The sequence below is a fragment of the Spea bombifrons genome, chromosome 7, assembly GCF_027358695.1.
Source record: "Spea bombifrons isolate aSpeBom1 chromosome 7, aSpeBom1.2.pri, whole genome shotgun sequence".
Lineage (NCBI taxonomy): Eukaryota > Metazoa > Chordata > Amphibia > Anura > Pelobatidae > Spea > Spea bombifrons.
In genome coordinates this window covers 13,457,106-13,478,953 of record NC_071093.1, presented here as the reverse complement: position 1 = coordinate 13,478,953, position 21,848 = coordinate 13,457,106, and the positions used below count along the sequence as shown (strand labels likewise).

The 21,848-nt window shown below is 38.6% G+C and overlaps 2 protein-coding genes across 2 annotated transcripts in view; one reads left to right on the top strand and one right to left on the bottom strand.

Annotated features, from left to right (window-relative positions):
- Positions 1–3,777: 3,777 nt before the first annotated feature.
- On the top strand, positions 3,778–13,648 carry PRKRA (protein activator of interferon induced protein kinase EIF2AK2). Its single transcript, XM_053471458.1, has 8 exons — positions 3,778–3,957; positions 6,409–6,578; positions 6,891–6,972; positions 7,928–8,009; positions 9,242–9,359; positions 9,770–9,864; positions 12,361–12,535; positions 13,406–13,648. The coding sequence occupies exons 1-8, from the start codon at positions 3,899–3,901 to the stop codon at positions 13,561–13,563; spliced, it is 939 nt and encodes a 312-aa protein (XP_053327433.1). The 5' UTR covers positions 3,778–3,898; the 3' UTR covers positions 13,564–13,648.
- Positions 13,649–20,186: 6,538 nt separating this feature from the next.
- Positions 20,187–21,848, bottom strand: part of OSBPL6 (oxysterol binding protein like 6) — a 62,567-nt gene continuing 60,905 nt past the window's right edge. Inside the window, exons 25-26 of the mRNA XM_053470991.1 lie at positions 21,480–21,602; positions 20,187–20,691 (exon numbers count right to left, since the gene is read on the bottom strand). Coding sequence (XP_053326966.1) covers positions 20,583–20,691; positions 21,480–21,602 — 232 coding nt within the window. The 3' untranslated portion in view covers positions 20,187–20,582. The remainder of the gene's footprint in view (positions 20,692–21,479; positions 21,603–21,848) is intronic.

Below are 21,848 nucleotides of genomic sequence, written 5' to 3'. Positions count from 1 at the left end.
CCTCCCCCTCCCAATTATTATTATTTTTTTAAGAATTGTTCCCTCAGAGTAAGGAAGGAGATTGAGCAGCAGTCTTTTTTTCAGAGGGGATTCAGTCTTGTGGATGGATTTGTCTATCTGCCAGTATCTGCCCTGTGCCAGAGGCACATCCAGCCACAAGACCAAATCTCACAGAAGAATTGATCCCCAAATGCATTTGCTGATAGTGTAAATGTGCAACATTAAACTCAAGTGAGGAACAATATTTCAAGAACTAAAACTTCAATAAATTGATAATTAAAACAATTACATAAAAAAAGTTTAAAAAAACCCCCCAAATCATTCTGCTGCATTCCTGGTAAATCAATAAAATGAACTATAGTTATGCAGCTTTTCCAATCCACCCCATCCCAGTACATTTTCTGCACCACACTATTAACACTTGCAGTATGGTAGATGAGCATCAACATCAGCTTCAACACTGTTGAAGATGGCTCGATAAAGACCGTAAGGTCAAAACGTTGCCCGTGTTGCTGAATTAAATATACCTCACTGAACTACTGGAGTGCTGAGTGACTTTATTTGTGATATTTTGGGGTGCTGGTGGAGCCCAGTTCAAGCACCAGAAATATTGGAGTGCTGTTTATACATCTGAATTAATCATAAGGGATGGTGTAAGAACATCTTCGAAGTTTTGTGCCAACTGTATTAAGTCCCCACAAAAGGGAATCTGAGGGCACTCTAAAAATAAAATGTAAGATGTGGCACTCCTATCTGTACACTAGGTGGCACTATAGCAAGAGCAGCATGGAATGTACATTAGATCAGTTTTAATTCTATACTTTTATTTCCTAATAAATATGATTAGCAATAAAATAGTCATGTGTAGACCACATGCTGCTTACATGACCCTTCTGTACCACAAGCGTTACAAGGCTGTCTTAAATATTGATTGGAACCTATGCAAGCATTTGAATGCCCCCCCCCACCGGTGCTCGCCAGCATCCAATCACACCCACTACACCAACACAACAAAAAAAACAAAAGTACACAGCATACCACAATACTGTGTCACTCGCATAGCAAATGAATGGTGCAGGTCTGGCGAGTGACCTGAAAGTCGTGACTGGGTTAGTGTGCATATGTGTTAGTGTGTGTAACCGTGTGTGAGTATTTTCATGTGTGTATATTAGTGTGAGTGTCTGAATATATTGGCGTGTGTGAGTATGTTAGTTTGTGTATGTTCTTGTGAGTGTCTGTGTGTCTGGCTATGTTAGTGTGTATCGTTATTTTTGTGAGTGCCTGTGCATGTTAGTGTTTGGGTATGTTAATGTGTAGACCAACATTCAAAACGGCCGCCATGCGTTCAAAACAGCCATTGAGCGGCTGCGAGCAGGATTAAAAGTGGCCGTCGTGCAGCAGTCAGGCTGCCTCCGCCTAATGAAATTAAGGCGGACGGCGTGCACGCACCGCGCCGCCCAATGGCCGCGCCTCAGCACTTCGTCCCACGATTTAAAAGGGGTGGGATGAAGAGCTGAGGCACGGCCATTGGCCGGCCCGGTGCATACACGCCGGCCGCTTTAACTTCATGAACGCCGGTCTCCACGCGCTGCCCCCACCGGACACCAGGGAGTCAGAAGCACTGGTAGGTCGGGGAGGAGTGTTATATGGGGGGCATAAGGCTCTTCTGGAGGCAGAATGCCCCATGATATGCCTTTTCACCCCCTTTATGCCACTCTGCCTCCAGAAATGCCTTTTAACGTCCTATATGCCACTCTGCCTCCAGAAATGCCTTTTAACCCCCTATATGCCACTCTGTTCCATGATATGCCTTTTAACCCCTATATGCCAGAGTGGCATTTCTGGAGGCAGAGTGGCATATAGGGGGTTAAAAGGCATATCATGGGGCAGAGTGGCATATAGGAGGGTATAAGGCATTTCTGGGGGCAGATGTGCATAACTGGGGGAGGGCAGGTTGGCAAATAAAAGGAAATAAAAACAAAATAATATTTTTCTCAAACATAGCTTTTATTAAATATGAAAAAATAGTTTACATTAATATTTATTAGTAAACTTTTTCCCTATAAGGTCATCTTATATTCAGGCTTTTTCTTTTTTCCTAAATTAATATTCAGATTTTGGGGGGGTCGTCTTATAATCAAGCAAATACAGTATTTGGGTGTCTGCGTGGCAGAGCCTGTCCTGGTGTGTGTGCAGGGGAGGGCTGGCAGCCTAAGGCCTGGGGGCAAGTCAAGTGAAGTGGCTCCGCCCCCTCACACTCACCTTTCACCCCTCACGCTGCTTCCATCACTATGCGGCCATCAGACTGCTGGAAAACTGATCTAAACGGCCGCTGGGTGCTGATGCCACCGGCCGGAGCTACTTTAATCCTTTTTTTATTTATTTAATATGCCGGATCGGCTTGCCATATTAAAAATAAATAAATAAAGTATTAAAGTAGTGCCGGCCGGCAGCATCAGCACCCAGCGGCCGTTTAGATTCGATTTCCAGCAGTCTGATGGCCGCATAGTGATGGGAGCAGCGTGAGGGGTGAAAGGTGAGTGCGAGGGGGCGGAGCTTTCACCCCTCACGCTGCTCCCATCACTTGGCGGCCATCGCATACGGCCGCTGGCCGGCATTTAATATGGCAGCCAATCCGGCTTGCCATATTAATTTTTTTTTTTAAAGTATTAAAGTAGCGCCGGCCGGCGGCATCAGCACCCAGCGGCCGTTTAGATTAGATTTCGGGCGGCCTGGGGGGCAATTGCCCCCTGCCCCAGCCCGCCCCTGTGTGTGTGTGTATTTGGGTGTCGGTGTGGTAGAGCCTGTCCTGCTGTGTGTGTGTGTGTGTCTGGGTGTCGGTGTGGCAGAGCCTTTCCTGGTATTTGGATGTGTCAGTGTGGCAGAGCCTGTCCTGGTGTGTGTGTGTGTTTTTGTGTCGGTGTGGTAGAGCCTGTCCTGGTGTGTGTGTGTCTGGGTGTCGGTGTGGCAGAGCCTCTCCTGGTATGTGTGTGTTTTTGTGTCGGTGTGGTAGAGCCTGTCCTGGTGTGTGTGTCTGGGTGTCGGTGTGGCAGAGCCTTTCCTGGTATTTGTTTGGATGTGTCGGTGTGGCAGAGCCTGTCCTGGTGTGTGTGTGTGTGACTTGGGTATGTATAAGGGGTGCGTGTGGGTACAAGAGCTCGACTGCAAGATAAACTATATGGGGTTGGCCTCCAAATGTTTCCAGGGCTGATTTTATTCCCAGTCCAGCCCTGTTAATGTGTGTGTCTGGATGTGTATGTGTTTGTATGAGAGTCTGTGTGTCTGGTTATTTTTGTGAGAGCCTGTGCATGTTATTGTTTGGCTATATGTTAACACAAGTGTCTGGATGTGTGGGTTAGTGTGTGTATGGTAATGCTGACAGCCTGATTGTGCTAGTGTCTGGATGAAGGTGTTAGTGTGAGTGTCTGGATGAAGGTGTTAGTATGAGTGTGTGTGTCACAATGAGTTTCTGTGTGTATGTGTGTGTTAATATGAGTGTTTAGTGTGAATACCCCTCCTGATATCTGGCTCTGGACCCCCCTATGTTGGTATGGTCCTCAGTGCCTTGTATTGTGGAGACAGATATCGGCGCTGTATATTTCTCCGAGCTTATGGTGCCCCTTATGTAAATGAAAGCAATAGAAAGGCCATAGCCCGCAGCTCGCCTCTTTCTTCGCACCCCCCATAGACTGTACATTCCCCGAGTCCGTCCGCTCCGCTGACAGCTAACGGCGCAATCTCTTTAGGTCCGCCCCTTTCCCATGTCTCCTCCCCTTCGCGAAGGGCCGTAGCAGGAAGTATTTGGCTGCTGTGTGTGAGCTGCGGCTGTCGGGTCAGGGAGACAGAGCGCCTTTTTTGCGCGGCTCTAACCCCGGGGATCGGGTCTTCTTCCTCTGCCATGTCCCAGGAGGGCATTCCAGCCGCGCCGAAAAGGAACTCTGAGGAGAAACCCATCAGGTACCCTCACCCCACAGAGGATGAGTGCCCACTCACGCCTGCTGTCACTAGGATGCATGACACTTCACTTCTCAGGGTACAGGGGGTGGCATTATCTGGAATTGGCACCGACCATCATGATAACCGTCATTATTCGGCAGCACAGTGTTCTTGTTACCGGATATATCTGTATTAAATATAACCTACTGCCGATCTGTTCATCATGTGCAATATTTGGCAGGTAGTGCAGGTTTGTTATCATAAGACTTTCTGGGATGTTACTTGTTTTGAATTGTGTTGTTTTTATGTGACGTAGATCTGCAAGGTGACGTAAGCCTGAAGCATTGTACTCTTATGTAAAACCCGTGCGATGCATAACGAGCTATAGATACACGGTCAAGCTTTAAACTGCTTTGGTTTGCATGAAACTTTGATGGTTAGCAACAATATTCTAGTGCTCTGAAAAAGTGTTCTTATCACCATAGCAACCGAAGGACCGTGCCTGCTGATTGGACCATTTTATTGAGTGCTATGGTGATAGGACCGCATTTTCGGTTTCTTTTGCCTATTAAAGGCAATGGTAAATCGGTGGGTTACTGGTACAGGGAGGGAAAGAATTATGAACCATTTCGTTTTAAGTGGATTGTAATGATGTATTTTAGTAGAGCAGCAATAGAATTTCTTCAGGTAGGAGTATTTTAAGTAGAGGTTTAAAAAGAATACAAAGTAATGGTTTCTGAAGAGTTTTTTATTTTATTTTGAAATGCACATTTTATTTAATAGTATACTTTCTGCCGTGTTTGGAGGCTGTGGGCCTGCTTTGTGCGTTACAAGCTACATCCGTAATAGAATGACAAAGAGAGATTAATAAAAATGCCATTCCGTTAACTTATATATATATTGATTTTTGTTAAGTGAGAAAAATGCTTCCCTCTTACCATGGCGGAATACCCCCATTAACATTTTGGACTCTCTAGCATGGTACCGTATTGGCTCGATAATAGGCTTTTTTAAGGAAAATTTAGATTTTTTTGAAAAAAATACACATTAGTGGAATAGTAAAACAGTATTCCAACTAACACAGTGTATTTTAACATTTTTGGTATCTATTATGCAGTTAATCAACATATGTTACATACAAACAGAAAACCAATAGCCATTTTAATGCACCTTACTTATAGATATGCCACTCTGCCCCCTCCCCAGATATGCTGCCACTCTGCCCCCTCCAGAAATGGACCCTCCCCCCACTAGACTTACCAATGCAGACTCCCAGGTGTCTAGCGGGGCCGGGGGAGAACATCTGCGCGATACGCGTTTAAGTTACTAGTAAAAGGATGCATTTCCAGACATCCCACCCAAGTTGCTCCATTTAGTGCCCCCTCGGTTTACGAAACATGCAAAATGCTTAACACCTGTTCATGCTTACTAATCTCCTATTTTGCCTATCATACCTTCTTCACCATACCCTGCATCACACAAACACTTGTGCAATATGGTGGGTATAATCTTCCCAACAGGTTTGCAACCTACTACATCTAGATCCAATATACAACAAGAGACAGGATAGAGGAACTATCAGAGATGCCATAGATATTAAACAATCCAAAGACTCAGCAATTGGCTAATTTATTGTCTAATGTGCTGTCATGTTATCTTGGAGGCACTTTGAGCCCAGGGACCCTGTCAAACTTACCAGGCTATGGAATTTACTTGTGGGGCGTTTCCATCTTGGCTGCAGCCGGATGGGTTGATTTGTTGATGCTGTAGATACCCCTATTTAATATCTAGTTCAATATATAAGTACCGTATTTGCTCGATTATAAGACAAGGTTTTTTCCAGAGAAAATGCTCTGAAAAATACCCCTCGTCTTATAATCGGGGTCATCTTATAATCAGACCTCAACTAGGTCTGACTATGAGGTATCATGTCTTCCTCCAAGTATCCTTGGCTGCTGTTTCATTCCTTTTTCATTCGTTGATGCCACTCAACCCTTCATCCCTTTCTCCCACAACCCCTCCAGAGTGACATTGTTTGTTTGTTTGTTTCTTCTTCACACTCACCCAAAAGGACGCACCAAACAGGACAATAATACTTCTTACTCGTGGGATTGATTTCTTTATGTTTTGACAAATCTCATAATGACTTCTGTAAAATAGAAACCATTGTCCTCCAACTTAATACTTAAATGTAGGGCTTGTGTTCTTCTTCTTAGAAGACGATTTAATAGATGGGGTAAATCTGAGGATTAAATTTTCTTTAAGCCCACTTTGATTTTGACTTATAATGGGTTAATTTATTTTTATAGATGGTATAATGTTTTAATGAAGTGGTTGCTACTTTCCTTTTGCATTATTTGTTTGTTATGAGGGAACCTGTAGGTTACTCGGTATAATGGTATGTGGTGATGGTCTTTAAATTATAAATAACAACGATCACACTGGTTTTCTCTACTTTCCTTCCCTGCACAGCTCAAACAAACCAATTTCAGGTAATCCATGCAAGACTCCAATCCAGCTGCTGCACGAATATGGAATGAAGTGTGGCAAACCCCCAATTTATACCTTTGAAAAAGCAGAGGGTCAAGCACATCACCCCAGTTTCACCTTCAAGGTCTCTATCGGGGATATATCTTCCACAGGTATGTAAAATAACATGGGCTACTATAGATATAGAGATATATATACATATATATACATATATATATATATTACTGTACTATAGATGTCAGTATTTGTTATTAATACTGTAATTGATGAACGCATACAATCCAATAACCTTCTAATTGGATACTCTTGAACAACTCTGGTGGTATATATTTTGTTCACCCCTCAGTGATGCAGCTCCCAGAGATTCTCAATTAACATTACCCAATTAATAAGTTGACACTATAGATGACATTGTATAGTGCTGCCCTAAAACACACATTTATGCCATGCTCATTTTCTTTTAGGGGAAGGGCAAAGCAAGAAAATCGCAAAACATAAAGCTGCAGAGTCTGCATTGAATATACTGAGAGGAGACAAAAGCGTGCTGTAAGTGATGACCTAGTACAAGCACTGTTCTCTATGGCAAAAAAACCCACTGTGAAGTGATATAATTTTAAAGTGAAAAAAAAAATCCTCCTTCATTCTAAGGAAATCAACATTACCTTATCTACTTTTACTTGTGGTAACCCTCCATGCATTTCATATCTAGAAAAACATTCAAATGCTCTCTATTCCACAGTTGATTTGCCTCTGAAAGCTCCTTTCTTTATAAAGAGATCCCCCCAAAAGATCTCTTTATTGAACTTGAACATACTTGTAAAGGTCTATCATATCGCCATAGAAGACTTTTCTCCAGAGAAAACAATTTCAATATGGACAGTTTTTCTTCATAGCTGGAATTTTCCATTCCTTTAATCATTCTCTGAACCCTTTCTATTTCCAGTATGTCCTTTTTTCATACTGGTGCCCAAAATTGCACTGACCAAGAAGCATTTTTAAAGGTATAATACACCACACTTCAAGGTCAGTTTTAGCTGGTTCTTATTTCTGATACCCACGAGGCATCCAGTGTAGTGTCTCATTTCTCTGAGCACTCAAGTGTGCCCGGGTCTAAGAATGTGTTGACTTCATTTTGTAATTATGGAAATGGTTCCAAATTATGTTCCCTGAAGGCAGTTGGTATTTTAGACAGATCCTGTATGGGTAATAAGAGAAACCTGTGTAATTTTAACCACAAAAAAAGTGTAACAGTGTGCTATAGTCCTCAAACCTAAAAAAACAGCCCATCTGGTTACAGTGCGCAGTCATTCTAAATAATACACAGTTTTTTCCTAATGTGGATATTAAGCTGGAACTGACACTCCCTTGTCTGGTATGACAAACTGTAGTGTGTATAGGTTCTGTAGATATGTTTACCAGATTGTATCTAGTTTACAGCACACACTGCATACCAAACGGTTTGTGTTTACATTGTGATTTTGTTTCCGTCTGTACAATAAAGGTTGCCTACGACTGACCACATAATTCAGGATGCCTGTAAACAACCCAATCAACTTCAAGGCAATCCGATTGGTACATTACAGGTAGGTAGGTGTGTATGTATATATATATATATATATATATATATATATATATATATATGTATACCGTATTTGCTCAATTATAAGACAAGGTTTTTTCCAGAGCAAATGCTTATAATCGGGGTCGTCTCCTAATCAGACATCAAATAGGTCTGACTAAGATCCAGATCCCCTGCAGCGCTGCAGAGGACCTGGATCCTCCTGTCTTACCCTTCTCTCTGACTGCCGGAGGGTCTATGCGCGATGGACGCAGACAACCCCCGCTGCTAACCACACCTCCTTCTGGCTGCAGCGGAAGTTGCCTACGCGGGTCGCGTAGACATCTACCTGCTGCCCCGACTACATGCCAGTAGGCAGTTGGGGGGGGAGTTAAATAGGGGGCATAAGGCATTTCTGGAGGCAAAGTGGCACATAGGGGGTCAAAAGGCATATCATGGGGCACAGTGGCATATAGGGGGTATAAGGCATTTCTGGGTAGGCCTGGGGGCAGATGTGCATAACTGGGGGGCAGGTTGGAAAATAAAAGGAAATGAAAAAAAGTATTTTTCTCAATCGTAGCTTTTATTGAAAAGAAAAAAAAAAAGTTTAAATAGTTTAGATGAATTAACATTTACCGGTAAAACTTTTTTCCTATAGGGTCATCTTATATTCAGGCTTTTTCTTTTTTTGTCATAAATTAATATTCAGATTTTGGGGGGTCGTCTTATAATCGGGCAAATACGGTGTGTGTGTGTGTATATATATATATATATATATATATATATATATATATATATATATATATATATATGTGTGTATTTATATATATATATATCATAGTTTATTTTTCTGGTATATAGATATATAAACATTCTACTATACTGAGATGCTAAACCCCTCATTTCATTGATATTGACACCTTTGCCTGACTAGTGTCTAGGTTGTAGGCTACAGCACAGACAGTGTGCATATACTTCTGAATGACTTGGCTGCAGACTCACCGCCTCCCATTATTCATTCATTTATTGTTAATTATTTCTGCCGCATCTCCGATTTTCTACAAAAACATTTGCCGATTTCTATTTTGTCTCTTTTTTCCTAGTTAGCACCAAAAACAATTTCATTTGCCACCCAACTCAAGTCAACCTCTGTTAGACTTCCCTTTGTCCTGAAAATCACAGTATAAACCTGAACTTTACTCATTTACCTTGGATCCTTACCTAAAGCAGAACTTTATTTATTTCCCCTCATATTAGGAGCTTGCAGTACAGAAGGGATGGAGACTTCCTGAGTATTGTGTTGCGCAGGAATCGGAATCTACTGCCAAAAATGAGTTTACTATAAGCTGCAAAGTGGAAAACTTGGTAGAGACTGGTAGGTATTGCTGAACTAGGATTATATTTAATTTAGTGACATAGATTTGTATACATTTGTTCCTACAATGCTTGATTAATAAGTTACTCAGTCATTGCTAGATTTTTAACCGTTTAGTTTTACTCGCTTCCTCTTTTGCCTTTTGAACACTTTTTGTTTACCTCTAGTGTCTGCAAGTGGTGGAGATAATGCTTGTACTGTACCTACAGAAGAAACTCTTATACACAGACCCCTGTGCACGATGTTATCCACATGTGATAGTGGATAGGCTTGAACCATAACTTTAGATTAATGCAACTACGTGTATTGATCTCAAATCATCCCAGTATCCGGAACCTTTTAGCGGTTAATATTGAACGCCGTCCCATTTTATGGCTTTTTAGATTGAGTTAATTTTTCTATCTCTACAGGTTCTGGTATATCCAAAAAGGTGGCAAAGAGGATTGCTGCTGAGAAAATACTTTCCAAATTGAAAGCCATTCCTCCTGAGGATATTAGTTCCTTGGTAAGTATACGCTATAAGGCCCTATTATTGTTCATGTTTATACATATTTTGTGCATTAGTATTTTTGAGTCACTATATTATTTCAGTTATAGTCTGTTACTGAAGATAACCATGGATGTATTAGTGTGTGTGGGGGTTGCAAGAGTTAAATCTTGGCTATAGTGTCCCAGGGAGACTGTGTTGCTGTTTGCTGCTGCATTAATGTAATAATGTGAAGCTGTGTATCCCACCAAAACATGGTTAAAGGGGTTAAGAAGACAAACGCTTTATTGTTGATGCACATAGGCTTTTATGTGGCACGCATCAAATGGGAATTATAAAACCGAGATTTAAAGATTCATATTGGCATACAAACAACACAACAAATGAACAAATGGGGAGCTGCTGTTTCTCCCTATGAATAATTCCTATGAAAGTTCTTACACATTACTTTTCATAAGCTTTCATTGTTTAGGTGGCTTCCTGGGACACTGGAGTGTCCCTTTAACCCCTTCGTGAAAATGGCTGATCTAACATTCCTGCGGTGCTCAGTGTTTAGCTGTAATTTTCTTCTTTCCCGTTTACTGAACCCACACAAGTCATAAGTTGTTTCTTTTCAGGACAAGAAGGGCTTTCTTGATATGTCATTATTTTGATTGATTCTAATTTACTATATAAAAAAAAAGTATAAAATATGGAACAATTGAGAAAACATAACTTTTTCTGACTTTTACTTGAAAAATCTTTTACTCATCTATAAAGGCTAATGAAAAAACCTGCTAAATGGATTCTATTGTTTGTCCTGAGTTTAGAAATACCCAATGTTTTTTTTTTGCTTTTTTCTGCACGTTATGGGGCAATAAGTACAGGTAGTGTTTTGCTATTTCAAAACCATTTTCTCCAAATCTGGTAATTCTTCCCCCGTTTGCTATTTCGGGTATATTTGAAGCTGGCCAATGCAATTTACCCCATCAAACCATATGTTTTTGAAGACTAGACACCCCAGGGTATTTCAAATGCTAGTATTTTAACTTTTTCCATGCGCTAATTCTTCCACCAGTCTTTGTCAAACTTTGTGGTAGTCATTATTTTGCGTTTTTGTTTCACACACATTTTACTTCATGTATGAATTAACAGGTCCTGGCATATGTCACGGTCACACAACACCCCTATATGTGTTCAGTAAGATTTCATGGGTACAGTGATACCACCCATGCATGAGTATGCCTGGCTGTTTTGGTGCAAAAGGGCTGCAATTGGGGTATGTGCTTTTTTCAAAGTTGAACTTTGACATTTGGTGAGCCATTGCCCATGGCCTATTTGGTACATCTTTGAGCCCGGCCAATTCAGTGTGTCTTATAAAACCATATATTTTTGAAGACTAGACACCCCAGTATATTTCAAATGCTGGTATTTTAACTCTTCCCCTACCATCAGCCTTTGTCAAAGTTTGCAGTAGTATTTTTTGTGTGTATTTTTCCCACACATGTTGTGTTTAACTATGAATTTATAGGTCCTGGTATATGTCGCTGTATGAGTTCAGCAACATCTCCTGAGTACAGTGATACTCCACATGCATGGGTTTGTCTGGGGACTAAAAAGCCATATTTGGGACGTGTGCATTTTTCAAATTGGAAATTAGACGTGGTCATCCTTCTCCGTGTGTTAATTGGGACATTGTTGAATCCGGCCAATTCAATTTACCCAGTAAAATCATTCATGGACATTTAACATACCAGTGAGATAATAAAGCGCTAATTTTAGGACTTACTCATAAAAATATCTTTATATATATTTTTTTTTGGGGGGGGGGGCTTTTATTAAAATATTTTTGGGACTGGAAGGTTCCCCTGATGGTGACATCAGTGGGAAATAAGTTTTACATGTTACCATTTTTTTATTTTATTTTTTTACATGTATTTTAATAATTACATTGTAATTAGAAAGCTGGGCTCCATTGACTTGCATGATTGTATGCAGTACCTGTATACAACCTGCCAGTGCAGTCTCTCCAGACCCTCGTGAGAACTCATTTCAACTTATTTTTGTTTACAGGACGCGCCATCCTGGGGTGAGTGTTCGGTGTCGCGGAATGCCTCGCTATCAAGGCAATTCAGCCACATCATTGAAATGAAACTCTCTTAAAACCGACTGATGCTGACGTCGAGGCATTACAGCAACACCTTTGGGTGCAGAAAGCAAACGTAGATCACTTTCTGCACCCGTTAGAAGTCATGACGGTCCTGGCACGTCAGTTGTCGTTAACAGTTTGTTTTCATGTGACGTGTCTGGACCATCAATTGTCAACAAGGGGTTAACATTTACTGTTTGTGCCTCCCTGATGCCAATTCCTGGGACACCTGTACCTAACTGGCCATGTGCACTCCCATCACACTCATGACAGGGGTAAAAAAATAAATTAAAACAACTATGAAAGTTAACTAATGTGATATTGATTTTGAGTCATTGGGCAGCATGCCTTTCTGTTTGGTTTATAATATATAATCTCAATTTTAGGAAAAGGTAATTGGAAACAATCTTGAATGCACTTGGGAAAGCCTGAAAAAATCTTCTGGAGATAAAATAAACTTGTTGAAAAGAAGCCCGTTAAGCATTCCCAACACTGATTATGTGAAGGTGCTTGGTGAGATTGCAGATGAGCAGGGATTTCATATTTCCTATTTAGATATAGGTGAGTAGTTGTTCTTGGGGTATTTTATTAAATTCAATATTTTTTACAGGAATAGCTCTACTTCCAACCCAAGCCTGGTTTTAGGTTTTACGTTACTAACGTTGAAGACTGACCTAAATAAATATCTCCCAGTTTTTTATTGTAAAGCAATGACTGGTGGACAATTGTTGACATCAACAGTATTGAGTGGAAACCCTACAGTGGTTATAGACTTTAACCAACACGATATATCTTTAGGGTTTATTACAGTACATTTGTGATTCCATAGGGCTTGCTCCCCAGTTTTATTTTCAGTACGGCCCTTTTAAAATATACTGGTCTACGGCACCATGACTGGGATAGTATTGCAAGATACATGTTTGACTGTAACACAGTTATCTGCTCTATGAATATAGGGTCAAGCCTGTATCAGTTAGCAAGCTTAAGCTGCTGTACTGTGATTTCCAAAGTGAATACAAAAAAGAAACCAATAGCATTCATTTTATTTGCCAAGAAAAAGGCACTTGAGATTAATTGGATGAAAAAGTCATTGAGCAAGAGGAGGACTGAGACAAAAACAAGTTGTATTACAGGGTGGTATTGTATTGAAAAGCTGCAGGTGGGAGAAACCCAGAGCTTCTTTTTTCCTCTGCTGACCCTTCCCCTTCCCCTTCACATCCCTATGAAGGCATCTGTTTATTTCATTTAAGAATATTGTATTAATAGAAATATTTAAAATGGTTGTACCATGCCTGATAAGACTGTGTCTTTTTTATCATTGGCATATTCTTGAAAAATACTTAAAGGAACATAATTCCTGTGTTATTGATTTATGAGTATTGGTATGTATGGTACATATTTTCTTTTCCATGTCGCTTGTAATCTTTTCAGAGGAGCTGAGCGTCAATGGCCAGTACCAGTGTCTTGCAGAACTGTCCACGAATCCTGTCACAGTGTGCCATGGAACGGGAATTTCATGCGGCAATGCCCACAACGATGCTGCCCACAACGCACTGCAGTATTTAAAAATCATGGCAGGAAGAAAGTGAAGTGACAGGAATCTATGGAAAGCAGAACATGTTCCTACAAAAACTACTACACTGCCTACAAAAATAAAACTTGTTTTAAATTCAACTAGATTGTGATTGGTTGTATGTTTGCAGCACACTAAAGTATATTTGCTTGTTATATATTACACAACCTTTTCATTTTCTGTAAAATCAATTTATCCTAAATATTATAGGGAATATGTTTGTAAAGCTATCCTTGGCATGGAAAGAATAAGGTCTCTATTTTGTAATTTTGTTTACTTTTGTGTGTAGAAAGATGACATTTTAAGAAATATATATATTTTAAAAAAGTTGCTGAATATAACTACTGATTAAGGATAGAGCTGTTGTGGTGCTCATGTTTAGCTGTAATTTTCTTCTTTCTCATTTAGTGTACCCACACAAGTTTTATTATTTTTCAGCACAAGGGCTTTTTAGATACCATTATTTTGATCATACCCTCAAATTTACTATAAAAAAAAATATATATAAAATATGGTTACAAAAATACTTTCTGACTTTCATTTGAAAAATCTTTTATTTATCTACAAAAGCTAATGGAAAACAAACTGCTAAATAGATTTTAATATCTGTCCTGGGTTTAGAAAGACAATGTTTTTTTGTGTTTTTTAATTTTTGCAAGTTAATTAACGTATGAATTTACCGCTCCTGGTATATGTCACTCTCAAACAACACCTCAATATGTGTTCGGCAACATCTGAGTACAATGATACCACCCATGCATAGGTTTGTCAAGTTGTTTGGGTAAAGTGTCACTTTTGGAAGGTGTGAATTGTTTTTTTGGGGGGGGGAGTTGACATCTGTTCATCCTGCCCCATGTGTTATTTGGGACATTTTAGAAGCCCACCAATTCAATTTACCCCATCAGATCATATTTTTTTTTAAACTAGACACCCCAGGGTAATTTAAATGCTTGTATTTTAACCAGGTGGTGGTCTTGGTGGTAAAACTAACAAACTTTGTGGCTTTTTTTTATTTATTTTTTTTTCACACATTTCACTTTAGGCATGAATTTACAGCCCATGGTGCTCATTTTTGGTAATTTTGACCAGTGTGTGCCCATGACCTATTTGGTACATCTTATAACCTGGCCAATTCAATTTACCCCATGAAACCATACATTTTTGCAAACTAGAAACATATATATTATTATACAATGTGATTAGTATGCTGAGCTCCATTGACTTTCATGGTTGTATGCGCTACCTGAGTACTCAGGTGGGTCTGGAGAGACCCTCTTGGGAACGTGTTTATTTTTTTTAATGAGCGCCGCCATCTTACGAGAGACCTCATTCTGAGCAGTCAGTGTCACTGGATGCCTCGCTATTGCGGCGCTCTTTAAGCTTAGGAGGTGAACGTTCATCACCTTCTAACGTCTTTTTAAAGCAGGTGGCGGGCGTCCTATTTAATATGGCGTGCGATGATGCTCGGGGGGAGCGACCAGACTTTGCCCCTGCTGCAGTTTTCGGTGTTGCTGAATGCCTCAACATGCATTACTATCATATGATAGATGCAGCGTCCTTTTGAGCTTTGTCTGTTTTTTTGTTGAACTACTCTCCAACATATCTTTACACTTATCAATAATTACAGATTTTACTTGTTATGACGGTAATAATAGCGTCATCATAGCATATTCATGCTGAGAATTATATAAAACCAACTATCTAAGATATGAGCTGTGGATAGAATAAGACGTTGCAAAATTGCTCCTGATATTGGTCAGCTAATGCACAAAGTAATGTATTGTCGTGCAAGTAAATGATGAGTATGTCCCTACGGCACACTCTTATAGCACCGGGATGCTCAGTAAATATTGGGATCTTCCACATGAGTGGCAATAAAAAGGTACGTGAAAGGCTGATGGTCAGTACTGTTCAGATGTCAAAGGAATACTGCATCACCATGAAGTGAGGATTTGAGAGATTTTGCGTTTGAGAGATTTCTGTTTACGTTATAGTGTGATTAATACATGTAAAATAACGGATCACTGTTTTGGGTTCATTTGGGTCTTGCTTCTTGTGGACCAGTTAGCTTAGTTCATGAGTTCTTATGAACTTTTCATGTGACCTTTACAAGAGAACAGAATGTTTGGGTGCTTATGTCGGGCAGCAGTTCAAGGAATGTTGCGGTCCGTGCTAGTATCTCTATGACTGGTATAATCCTGCTACGCAGAATTTACTAAATATAGTTATTTATTATTTGATACCGCTGCAGCTGCTCACTTATAGCACTTGGTGAATGCTTGGGAGTCAGACATTGTTAATGTGCCAAGGCATGCATAATCCTCACTTAAAGGTGAACCAGTCATGATAATGTGAATAGAAAATTAACCAGGTGGTAAAAAAGTACCTACTTGTCAAACTTTGTATTTTACACGCTTGTTTGTTGTGATATCATAGTAGAATTAGAGGGCTAAACTAGCATCCTGACGTCACTGCATAATTATAAAATAAATATGCATCCAGTAAATGCTATTGATAGAGATGTTCTACAAGTCAAAATTCAGCTGCCTGGACTGTCATAATAAAAGAAAATATCTTGTCCCTAAATATACAGGGGAAATAATTAGCAGCCTCATTATGCATTAATATATAAAAATGTAATACCATAACAAGCAACATTTCTAATGGCCAAAGAGGGACAGTTTCATTTAAGGGTATGGTTAATGACATGGCTTCACTTAAACACTTTTTTATGTGATTTTGTCACCTATTGATAACCATTTAGAATAAGAATACTTTTCAAGCCCATTGTTTGCTAGGGCAAACACACATTTAAATGTAAGAACTAACTTAGTGTGTTATGTAGAGTGTTCACTGTGTTATCCCATTGCGCACAGCACTGTGGAATATGTTAGCAAATAGGTTGCAGGGGAAAGTATGCGAACCCTTTGGCATTACCTGTATTTCTGCATATATCGGTCATTTTCATGTTTTTATTGAACACACATGTAAACATTCGCAGTGCAGACTAGAACAAGTATGTAAACCCTTTGGTTAAATGACTGGTTGACCTTCCTTTGGCAGCAATAAACCCAACAAATGTTACCTGTAGTTGTGGGTGAGATGTGCACAATGGTCAGGCATACATTACATTATTCTGCAAAATGTATTGATATCATTTTTTCATCGATTATGGCAAGCTGCCTTTGACTTATTTTATTTAGGACCGGTTGTTGTTACATGGAGCTCAAATTCAGTTATTTCATGTAACCAGTTAACAGTTGCTGAAAAGTTGATTCAATGTGTTGGTTACTCACAGTCTATACTTTAACTGTTTAATCAAATTATTAGGGTTGCTTCTGATTCACTGTATTTTCCAGGGGGTGCTCTAGTAATAAGACACAAATACCTAGGAGATGAGATGACCAATGGGATAAATACATGATGTGTGTATTTTATGACAGCCGAGGGAGACATTCGTTTTCTATTCAAGCCACTGTTTTTGGGAAATCGGTAGAAGCCTGAGGTCAACAGAACCCCTGAGATTTTTACTTTTTCTTTTCATCATCTTTGCACCTCTCTGTTGAAAGTTGGTGTTTATATAACTTATATAAATTTAGTTTTAGAGGTATCTGAGGCAGGATTTTTTTCCATTACAGATATATCTGGTATTGCAATGGTTAACCATAGCTCTTTTCTCCTTTTGTTGTATGTAACCTCTTGCATCCTGGCCCAAATTGTTTCTTGGGGAGTTTGCATTTGCTAATAGTTAATAAGCAGCACCAAAGTTTATTGGACCCACAAATGCTTAACAGGTGTTTGAATCTGAACCATTACGAAAATGCTAATCGCAGCTTGTTTAAGTTTGCGTGACCCCCAACAAAAGTAATATCTTCTAATCAACTGGCAAATATCCCAGAAAATGTGTGAGAGGGAGGGATTGACTCAGTTACACCCTAAACAAATCATTCAGAAATTTCAGAGGTTTGCCAATTATTTTGCTTTGTTGAGGGCCGTCCTTTTTATAGGAGATTCATGCGAATGCATGAAATTGCCAAAATTCATGAATCCGAAAGCAAAGGTCTAGTACATGATCTGGCTCATAAACTAAGTCAGACTGGGCCACAGATCCCTTGAACTAGCTTGTATTTTACAGATACTTGTCCATGGAAGAGTCTATAATGACACTTCCAACACCCGCTGCAGGAGAAGAAAGCTCTTAGCCCATCGTTCGCACTCATAGCCAGGGTTTAGGCTACTTGCCCTGCCACAATAATGGCAGTTAAAGATACATACTAAGACTTAAATAATGCACATATAAGTTTATTAGAACAAGCACTAATAGCAGCAGATTTAATGGAAGAAAAGACATATATGCAAAAAAACAAACAAAAAATACTTATATAAGTATATAACATTTGCTTGTTAGATATTTGTTAGAAAATCCCCTTCAGTAAATTCTAATTTTGCATTGATTGATACGTCTTTATGGAAACATAAGTTTAAAAAAAAAGCATTTTCCTGTAAGGCTTCAGCAACATTCATTGACAGGCTAATCAGGTATGTTACACATGCAGTGTTTATTTACATTTTGAGAGATAAAAGTCTCAACATTCGTTCAAAATGTAGGTCTATTTTCCCATATGCATTTTTTTTTGTCATCAGGCTCAGCCTGAATATACCATACAGTATCGGTCATACAACTTAAAGCACATAAATAACCGCATTGATATACACGCTTGTTTGGTAACAAAGAGAGAACTCTCTAGCATTTAAGGACTTTATTCAAATGTAACATGGTTTGTTTTTGCACTTGGTTTACCTGTGGCACTGGACATTTAAATTATTAATGCTAAATATTAGGTGTTGCTTTAAGACTAAGCAACATAACTCGCTTATTAAAAAGATTATATATACAGTACATATAATATATATAATCTTAAACATTCATTTCAATATCTACAGTAGTCCAAAAGCACCATCCTGACAACATCAGAGGCCATATATTAGCCACCTACAACCAAAGATGTTGCTATTGGGTGGTTAAGACCACATGCCTATTCAGGAAACACTAGAGTCTGGGAGATAAGGAATATGGAAAATGACAAGAAATAAGAAATAATGCATAATGTCTGCTTGTGTGTGTAGGCAGTACGTGTATTTTGAGGATATCAAAGTGTTATGGAATAGTTAAACTATTATGAGCTCAAGCCCCAGCTTTGAGATGAGCTTAGCAACTCCTTTGCCTGTGACAAAAAATAGCAAAGTCAACCCTTTCATCACATAACTACTCTGCTTCAAATACGTATTTTTAAATACGTTATCTATGTTCTCAGTTCTTTGGCCGTAAAAACATAATTGTACATTTCATCATCACTAATACAGCCAAGTTGATAAAATGTTGTTAAGAAATAAATTCCCAAAAAGCAACATTTACCGGTGATTACTGTAAATACTGTGCATGGTTGACCATGTACATTGCGTGTGCCGAGAAACATTTTTTCAAAGAGAAATATACTGTTATTGTGTGTTGGCTTCTTCAGTTTCTAGGTGCCAACCTATATATTTCTTTAGAAGAGGAGGTGAGGATTTAAGAAGAGAACCACGGTACGCTAGGGATATTTACTTGTAAACTTGGCATTTATGATACAAACCACATCTTACATTCATCTGATGAAGGCATGTTAAGCAGAGTTACCTTCTGCACACAAGGACAAGCTAGAAATTGCTTCCCTGGACTTTGTACATTTGGATCATCTAGAAGCTGACTCACCCTGTAACTGATATATAACTATTTCCTGAGACATAACTCCATAACTGTGGTATTGGCTATCCGGGCTTCATACACTTTTAGGCCTCAACTATAAACTCTAAAGGGAGAACGCAGCCTCCACTACACTATAGAAATGAGGAGAGAGGACTCTAAGGTACCACTACGTATGACATACTTGTCACAACTAATGTGAACGCTCACAAAACCGACCAATTTCATTTTAGTAAATGCCATTCCGACAATATATACCTACAGATGTAATTAGTGTTAGGGAATAGACCATGGACTCTCACAATTATGCTTTTATGTGATTTTGATCACTACCCCTTAATTCTTGACCCAAATTATTTGGCCGTTACGGATACATCCCGTTTAAAAGTGTAAAGTAACACAGGTACAAGGATACTTAATTTAAAACTGGTGTCTATCAGAGCAGAACCTAATTTCATAGAACTATAATCCATAAAAGCTTTTTTTTTAAAGCAACAGATATAGGCTTAGGTCTATCAATAGTAGAACATGCTCCCTTTTTGCTTAATCCACCAATTTATTACACCTAATCGTATCCCTTTTAGCCAACCTAAAAGGGGCATAAGACTCAAATACTCTGTTAAAAGGCCTAAGGAGGACACCAGAGCAGTTTTTGGCAATTTTACTTGTGCTCCAAATGTAATGGCTAGAATAAAAAAACAAATGAACCCATGGATTACCTTTTTTGGATATTTTTTCCATAATTAAGTTTTTACTTATAACAAAAATAATTTTCAAATCACGCCAATAATTAGGTTTTTGTAATTAAAGCAAGTTATGTTCTACATGCTAAATTAATTAAAATAAGCACCACCTCTTTTCATTGTATTAATGGAAACAATGGCTTTTATAAAGTGTTTTTCTTATTGTTTTTTGAAAAAGTGTACTTTTCTTAAAATTGTGTCACTGCCAAGCCTGATGAGCAGAAATGAAATCTTGTCCTTTGCCAGTAAAAAGCAGTTGTGATCGTTGGTGAGCGTATTATATGACTTGGGAAACATTCAGCAGCAAATATCAAACTTATTCCGGAGTAGAGAACTATTTTTAACAACTGTACAAATGCAGCAAACAATCAGAATAGAGCTCTAAGATATAATATTATTTTAGCAAATGTATTTTTCTTAAAAATGAATATAAAAGCAAATGGCATGGTTTCTACATCCGAAAAAAATAGTTTCGTAGCCATATGAAACTGAATTGTGCATAGTTATCTCTTGGTAGAATAGTAGGGCTACCAAATGTGTATTGGAATATCACCAAAGGTTGGGTAAATCAAGTTTGCTAAATCCAGGGTCCTTCCGAAGTTCCCAGTAGGTTTCATTGAAAACCCATGTTTCCTTATGCTGGGCGTCGATAACCTTCCTGCAAAAAAAAAAAAAAGAAAAAAAATGAATATACTTATCTGTGCAAATTCTCCCTCTATTTTTACAACTTGTTATGATGCTGTTATAGTGAATCCACTTAGATACAAGTGTACCATATTTTAACCTAGCTCCTCAGTAGGTTTTAAAAGTTTGCTTTCCTTTTTTGCATCTTTGCTTGATATCTACCACCAATTCTATTTTTTTTTATTCAATTGATGTAATAATGTCACAGCTACAACTGACTTCAGCTACTTCCGACTTTGTAAATATTCCGGAATTTTGAAGCCATGGAAAAAAAAAGGAAAAAAACCCACTTTTTCCCCCGGAAGTGGAAGTGGAGTAGTTTTACAAATTTAAAATGATTTTGTTACACTGGAAACATGAAATGCCGTGTATATAAAAGTATCATGCATTGAAATAATAAACTAAATTTCCTTTTTGAAATGTTATATTTTGTTGCAAATTAAACAACAATGGAAGAAACCATCAACACAAATGTCACATTGCATCTTTCATAAAGGTCTTCATGTAATATAGTTTGAATGTCATTTCATAAACATATTATTTATTATTGTAAAAAAAAGATATTCCACACTCCATTTTGTTTCTATTTTTCGGAAAAAAAAGAAAAAATGGCTTTAGAAAAAAAAATGTTCTGTTTTTTCCCCAGACCTTCTCATCTCTATCAAGGATAACATAATTCATAAAGTATTAAGCAGCAGACATATACAGTAGCATCCCAAGAAAAGACCAGAGACTTAAAAATACGGCAGGGGAGACACTCACTTGAAATATTTTGGTGTATATTCTATGTTGCTTTCCTCCAATATCTTCCTACGATTTCTCTGTAGTTCCTCTATTCTTTGTTTTTCTAGAGCTGCTGCTTCAGCATTTCCTTCTTCTAGCCACCTACACAATTTATAACACTGGTTGAAACAGATATTTGTAATACAGTAGTTTGTAAATGTGTTATAAATTTAACTGCACCCCACAGAATATCAAAATGAATTAAACAATAAGTCAAAAAGATGGATTTATTTAAAAGACAAAATTAACTCAACAATACTGAGAGATAGATTAATTTGTAAATGTCTTTCCATTATATTCCAATTACATTACATCCCTCAAGACTCTTTTTCCCAACACAATATTTCT

What these genes read in the sequence shown, in the direction of transcription:
- PRKRA (XM_053471458.1), top strand. Translation starts at nt 3,899, where the DNA reads ATGTCCCAGGAGGGCATTCCAGCCGCGCCGAAAAGGAACTCTGAGGAG. An exon ending in AGAGGAGACAAAAGCGTGCT is followed by an intron (nt 6,973 to 7,927) that starts GTAAGTGATGAC and finishes TGTACAATAAAG; the next exon opens with GTTGCCTACGACTGACCACA. An exon ending in ATCCGATTGGTACATTACAG is followed by an intron (nt 8,010 to 9,241) that starts GTAGGTAGGTGT and finishes CCCTCATATTAG; the next exon opens with GAGCTTGCAGTACAGAAGGG.